The 7,021-nt window shown below is 37.4% G+C and overlaps 1 protein-coding gene across 1 annotated transcript; it reads right to left on the reverse strand.

The window, feature by feature from the left end:
- Nucleotides 1-1,224: 1,224 nt before the first annotated feature.
- On the reverse strand, nt 1,225-6,976 carry LOC119474414 (tryptophan--tRNA ligase, cytoplasmic). The gene is made up of 11 exons (XM_037746440.1): nt 6,779-6,976; nt 5,864-5,987; nt 5,225-5,441; nt 4,939-5,047; nt 4,413-4,532; nt 4,101-4,283; nt 3,839-3,939; nt 3,487-3,599; nt 3,222-3,395; nt 3,001-3,141; nt 1,225-2,777 (listed from the first exon to the last, which is right to left on the reverse strand). The coding sequence occupies exons 2-11, from the start codon at nt 5,975-5,977 to the stop codon at nt 2,619-2,621; spliced, it is 1,431 nt and encodes a 476-aa protein (XP_037602368.1). The 5' UTR covers nt 5,978-5,987; nt 6,779-6,976; the 3' UTR covers nt 1,225-2,618.
- Between the last annotated feature and the right edge of the window lie 45 nt (nt 6,977-7,021).

Here is a 7,021-nt window from a genome sequence, read left to right on the forward strand (position 1 = left end):
ATTCATATTTATGATATAATGAAGTTTGAAAAAGTCTCAAATTTGACCCGAAGACAACAGGAAGGTTAAGGAGCTGCGTGCAGTATACAGCTGTGCAGTTTCACCACAATGCACAAACAGCCCTGCTGCAACTACAGTGCTGGAAAGTAACTAAGTACATTTACTCAAGTACTGTACAATTTTGCAGTAATTGTACTCTACTTGTATGTCAATTTTATGCTACTTTTCTACTCCACTAGATGTTGGAAGCCAATGTTTGTGCTTTACATTGTGTTTGACAACTGTAGTTAATTTAAAAGTGAAGGAGGTTAAATAACGCTCCAAACTAATACAACATTTTGGCGAGGAAAAACTGGCAAGGCCATTTTCAAAGGGGTCCCTTGACCTCTGACCTCAAGATATGTGAATGAAAATGGCTTCTATGGGTACACACGAGTCTCCCCTTGACAGACATGCCCACTTTATGATAATCACATGCAGTTTGGGGCAAGTCATAGTCAAGTCAGCACACTGACAGCTGTTGTTGCCAGTTGGGCTTGAGTTTGCCATGTTATGATTTGAGCACATTTGTTTATGCTAAATACAGTACCTGTGAGGGTTTCTGGACAATATTTGTCATTGGTTTGTGGTGTTAGTTGATTTCCAATAATAAATATACACATACATTTGCATAAAGCAGAATATTTGCTCACTCTTATGTTGATAACCGTGTTAAATACTTAACAAATCTCTCTTTAAAGGTAAATTTTGAACAGATAAAAAAAAATTTAGATTAATTTGCAAGTAATCGCGATTAACTATGGACAATCATGCGATTAATCACCTGACTGGAGAAGTTGCACAGGTGTTTGTCTACATACTATACCACTGATATTTAATATTTGCCCATAATGTATATAAGTAAGCAAATAGTTTCAAATAGAACATATTCTGTGGAGTTTACAACAGGTGCTGACAGTGTTTGTTTCTGCAGTGGTCTTCAGGTACCTTTGGTACCAGTTTAAAGTGATATAAAACATCAGCAAGACAACATTTTTTAGTAGTAATGTGTTCGAATTGTGAATATTTAGGGAGTTGTCCCTCCAGTAAAACATCACATTCTTTTCACTTCATTATACTGTATCAGTACTGAACAATCTGAAATAGACGTTGGGGTTGCAGTAACATTGCGCTGGACATATTAATTATTATTAATACTATTAATTATGCGAATGATGTCAGTGGTCAAATAGAATGAATCATTTATTCTTTTTTTTTTTGCAGAGAACACCTGAACCACTTCCCTCTGAGTGTTTAAACAGTGACAAAATTGATAGGATTACTGGCTTTCTTGAGAACCCTTCCTGAGTCAGGCAGCCAATAACAACATGCTGTACTCATAAACAGGTTTGTTTTCTTAATCATTATTTTTTTAAAGGTTATGTAAATAATTAACACTGTGTCCTTTGCTCTCAGACGCATCTGTTTTATCTTAAATTACAAATATAATTACATTTGGATCAAAGAATTTAAAGGAACATAATATCATGGAACATGCAATGTAATATTCATTCATTGTTCAAATCATTTCTACGTGTATGACAACAGGCCTGTTTCACAGCAATCCTTTTGACTTGGCATAGCACAAAAAAAGCACAAGTGTCCCAGTAAGCTGTGACAGTGAGCCAGCATGAACAATACCAGGGTCCTGAAACTGATGCGCTTAAATGGAATTCAGATATCATTAATTCTGTATTTACTCTAACATGTCAAAATGTCTGTTGTGAAAAAGGCCTTTACTGTATGTATGTCACAAAAATGTCAATATTGATTTGTGTGATATTATGGTACAAATGGACACTTTTCCCACAAGTGTTTTCAAAGGATATGTTTTTGGTTGTTCAAGTACAGTTTAATTTTTAGTCTGAGCATAAGCAATCTCTGAACCCACCAGCTTCTGGTCTGATGACAGATAAGCATGCGAGTCTACATGTAGATGCAGAATCTATTTAGAGATCAGGGCACGAGTGAAACCTCTTCACATGCTTAGAGAAAGAGTAACCTTAACTCCCTTTTGCTGATAACACAAACATTTGCTTTAGTTCCTTTGAGTAAGACACTGATAGCCTCCTTATTGGTATGTGTTCAAACTCTTCAGAGATTCTTATAACATATCTCCTATTATCATACTTCACCTATCTCTAAACCCCATATACATATATAACCCCCAAGTAATACAAGACTTCTTAACCAACATTTTTCAAAGCTGTGTTGTAAGCAGATTTTACAACAATGTATATTTGTTCTCCCCTTTAATTGTCATTTATCCTGAACTTTGCAGCGCTGCAAACGCAAACACTTCATGAAGATGCATGTGTACATTTGGTGCAGAGTGAAGTTAACAAGTAGCATGACAATTAGCATGAAGGCGAGGGCAATGCCATGCTTAGTTTGACACAGAGAAGCACACCATTGCTCCGGTGATTTACATGTTTCTCCAGTCCTGATGCAAACTGTATGAGAAAATCTTCCCGTTACATATTACAATAATCTTAAAAAAAAAAAAAAAGATTAATTATTTGCTCTGGAACTGAGATTAGTGACATGATATACCTCGACATCTCAGTTGCTCAAGCAGGCTATAAGTTAAAATTTAAAGGCCTGGGTGTCATGAACTCCTTGACCGTGTCGTCTGTGACTTGTTTGCGTTTCTCTTGATGCTGTGCAATCATTGGCTGCAGAGTCTCAATCAAAAGCTTCTTTAGTTCTCCCGTTAGGAGAGCTCCACTTGCGTAATCCTGTAGAGAGGAGATTGTGGGAGTGGGAAAAAGGGAGTTGAAGAGCAGCAGGAGGGAGCAGAGAAGAATGATAAACAGAGCACAAGGGGAAGATACAGAAAGCAGAATGAGAGACAAAGTCGTAGAGAGAATAAGGAAAACAGAACAAAGGAAAGAGCGTGATTAACAAAAGAAATAACGTTTGAAAGATATCATTTGTTTTCCCCGTTCTCCACACCCTCACCTGTCTGATCTTCTCCAGCTGTTCATCATCCTCCAGGAAGAAGCTCAAGTACATGAAGGAGACGTCTACGTCTGGGTTTCCACCCAACTCCCTGTGCTCTTCCACTGTGTCTTTTCCTCCCGAAAATGCATGTTTGTTGATCTGTGAGTGATGGTTACACGGGTCAGTCAGCAATCATAGGCAATATCGATCTGACTAGTGATAACTAGTAATAGCGGCACCTTGTTTTTGATCTGCTTGGCTGTGTCAGTGAGGAAGATGGAGGAGTTGGCTTCACTGGCGCTCATCTTGGTCTGCGCTCCCTGCAGGGCCGGGAAGAAGGTGGAGTGCAGCAGGGCTGGTTTGGTGTAGCCGATCCTCGGAGCTACGTCACGGGTCATCCTGAAGTAGGGGTCCTGGATGAACGAGAGGATACAAACACACCTCATTGTGATATATGACTCTGGTATGTAGTATTGTGAGCTATTACTGTAATGCCGTCCTGACCTGGTCTATGGCGCAGGGGATGAGACACTGTATGTCCTTTCTGCCCTTGAAGATCTGTGGGAAAGAGCTGCTAAAGGACGGGGCTGCCTGGATGGCTGGGAAGCTGATCTTTCCTGGATGGATAGAAAATAATAAACACCATGAAGAACCAATAAGGTATTCACATAATTACACTTCAGGATCAGGAAATAATGTAAACCCCCCCCCCACAAAGACAGGATTACACTAACACATTTTGTACATAAATATGTAAACCTTTTCAGCTGCTGGTCTGACTATGAGAGCAATCAAAGAATGATTGAATGATTTATTTTTGAATCATTACATATGTCTTAGTCATAAGTTGTCTCACCAATGCAGTCACTGTCTGTAAAGCCAAAGATGCCTTTGACCTGGTTGAATGTCACATGCTTCTGGACCTTTACCACATTTCTGTAGAATTCAGGGCACGCACTGCAGAAAATAAATAGAAATTAACACATTAAAAAACAAAACAACTCTGACTAAAATAATACTATGCTATTATGTGAACAAATAAGGGTGAATTTTCCTTAATAAATATGACAGGGCCTCTATGCATCACTGCCTGATAGATCGTTTTTGTCATATTTTACCCCATGTAGTCGAGGTCAGAGAAGATGAAGGTTTTGTTGACATCAAAACCACAGGCAATGATGTCCTTGGCATTTTCCACAGCGAAGCGATGGCAGTCCTCTAGCGATAGATCCTTCCACAGGTACTTCTCGTCATCCGTCAACTGGATCACCAGGGGAATGTCAAACACATCCTGCAACCATCTGCAACACGGAAGTAGGTTTCGGTTCCAACTTAATTCTCCTAATTTGAGATGTTGCCTTGCTGATTTAACTCTTAAACCTGCTTTTAGTTAGACAGCTCTTTGGTATTAATACATTATACAGACTCACTTGGTGAAGATGAAGGGGATGAGGTGACCCATGTGCATGGCCTGTGAGGATGGACCTCTGCCAGTGTAAAGGTAGAAGGACTTGTGCTTCTCATACGCATCCAGTACCTGATGCATATCTCTGCCGGAAACAGCGATAAGAGGAAAAGTGATTTATTGATGTGTCATTGCCCCGTGAACTCTCATCACCTTCAGTTTTACTTAGTAGGAAAATCTGAATGAAAAGTAAAAGGTTCAGAGTGGATATTTTTATGCTGACACTGGAGAATTTCTGAATGACTATAGATGACGCACCACACAATAACTTGTGAAACACCCATACATTGGAAGTCAGGAATTCTGACTTACAGAATTCCTGACTTCCAGTGTCACTTCCAGTGTCATTTTTATGCTGGCACTGGAGAATTTCTGATTGACTATAGATGACGCACCACACAATAACTTGTGAAACTCCCATATACTGGAAGTCAGGAATTAGGAAAAGAGGTGACACTGATGGAAACAATTTCAGTTTCTAAAATGCTGACCTGTGTGAGAAGAAGATTCCTCTTCGTAGAAAGCGGTGAGGCTTCTGTCCCGATACTTTTTCTATTCTGTCCACCAGCTCCGTGTCAATTTTACTGCTGCCAAACCTCACTAAGGAAAGACACGACACAATGTTTATCTTAAATCACATGACCTTAAATTACCCCATGGTTGGAAATACATCACTGATATTCATACTTCAATCAAGTTAAAAACTAAAAATATATGTTTTCATTGAATTTCAGCTCTTTGAGTGAAGACCACGCTTGAAGCTCATTTGAATCGTACCTATGAGTTTGTCGTAATCCACTCCCTTGGCATTGCTGGTGGAAACGTTCCATGGGTCGACCGTGTCTTCATTATCAGCTCCATCTACTGCTGGCCCGTTGTCGGGGGCAACAGAGTTTTCAGAGGGCGGACAGCCTGCTTTGTAATCTTGACCCGTCACCTGTTTGTAGTCTACTTTCAACTTTAGCAGCAACTGGACAGCAGCATCAATTTCAGCCTGAGGAACCCAAACACGGTCTGTCAGATAACACACACAGATAAAAGCAGCCTGTGTGTTTTTTGTTTTTATTTTTTTATTCTATTCTTTCTTTTTTTTATTATTATTATTATTATTATTATTTATTTTCTTAATTTTATTTCAATTTTGAATGTTGAAGTTGTTTTCTGTAGTGCACTTAATGACTTTGTCTATAAGCTCAACTACTTTGAAAATTGGTTTATAAACTATTGTAATTACGAACTGTAAATTGCATATATGAAAACAACCTTGAAAAAAGGGAAAAAATAAAGTACAAAACCAAAATTAAAACCAAAACTATCTGTAAGGCTAGACCACTGGCAGTAGGTGAGGAATGTTTTTTTAACAACTAAACCAAAAAGTCAAATCACTGTTTTACCTAGTTGTTTATAAGCACTTACTTTTTCTGCTTTAGCCGTTTTCAAGACCCTGACTTCATCTCCTTGTGCTGTCAGTTTCTCGTAGAGCCCCATAGGACTCTTGGCTCCTTCCTCGGCAACCTGACAGTCTGTCATTTTCTCCACACTGTCCAGGTAATAGTAATACAGATGTTAAAAGTAATTAATATTCAATTCAATAATAAATAAAAATTAAAAAAGAACAAAATAAAAACAAAAACAAAAACATATATACATATATATATATATATATATATATATATACAATTCATTAAGCAAATTACAATATATTGATATTTAAAAAGAACATGCATGTAAATGTGAAGAAAACAAAAAAATAAGTGATTAATGTTTGTTGTGTCAATAAAACAAACAAACAAACAAATAAAAAACAATTAATAACAATATATTGCAATATCAAAGGATAAATGTAAAAAACAACAAAAAAAACAACAACAAAAAAACCCATGAAGTAGAGGAGTAAATAAAAGGCAGAGTGTGAGTTACATCTATTATGTGTTGTTGTTGTGGTTGTCTCTTAGGCTGTGACATGCACTGACATACTAACCAAATATGTAACATCTAGTATGAGGTTAACAGAATAGAAAGCTTTATTGTCATAAAGTGTTACACTAGAAGTATAAAATATAAAAATAGATGTAATGTAAACAGAGGTAATTGCACTTGTAAAATAGGTAGGGTAGATGTAATAAATGAAATTAACAGAATTACTAAGATTTGTGTCTGCTCTGGCATTACTGTATCTCCTTCCTCCTCCCATATGGGAACACACCGCAGCTAACGAGGTAGAGCTAATCATCAGATAATAAATACCTAAATGATAAAATGATCATAATAACATTAAATAATAGAGTAGCTAACGTTATTTAACATTAAATAAGTGAAAAACCAGCATACCGTCCTGTATTCACACCAGCTGACAACTCCAATCATACAAGCTGGCATCAGCATTAGTGAGGTAGCGTACGCATCAAATTCTTCCCGGGAAAAACAGGGCTACTTCGAAAGTTCCGCTATAAATTCTGCAAAAGTGCCACTTTGAAAAACTATTTTTTAATGCATTAAATACGCAGAAGATGTTCTATATTTTGTCATCTTATTTTCATAGGAAACCAACGAGTTAAACTAAACTGAATATAT

The sequence above is a fragment of the Sebastes umbrosus genome, chromosome 16 (assembly GCF_015220745.1).
Source record: "Sebastes umbrosus isolate fSebUmb1 chromosome 16, fSebUmb1.pri, whole genome shotgun sequence".
NCBI lineage: Eukaryota > Metazoa > Chordata > Actinopteri > Perciformes > Sebastidae > Sebastes > Sebastes umbrosus.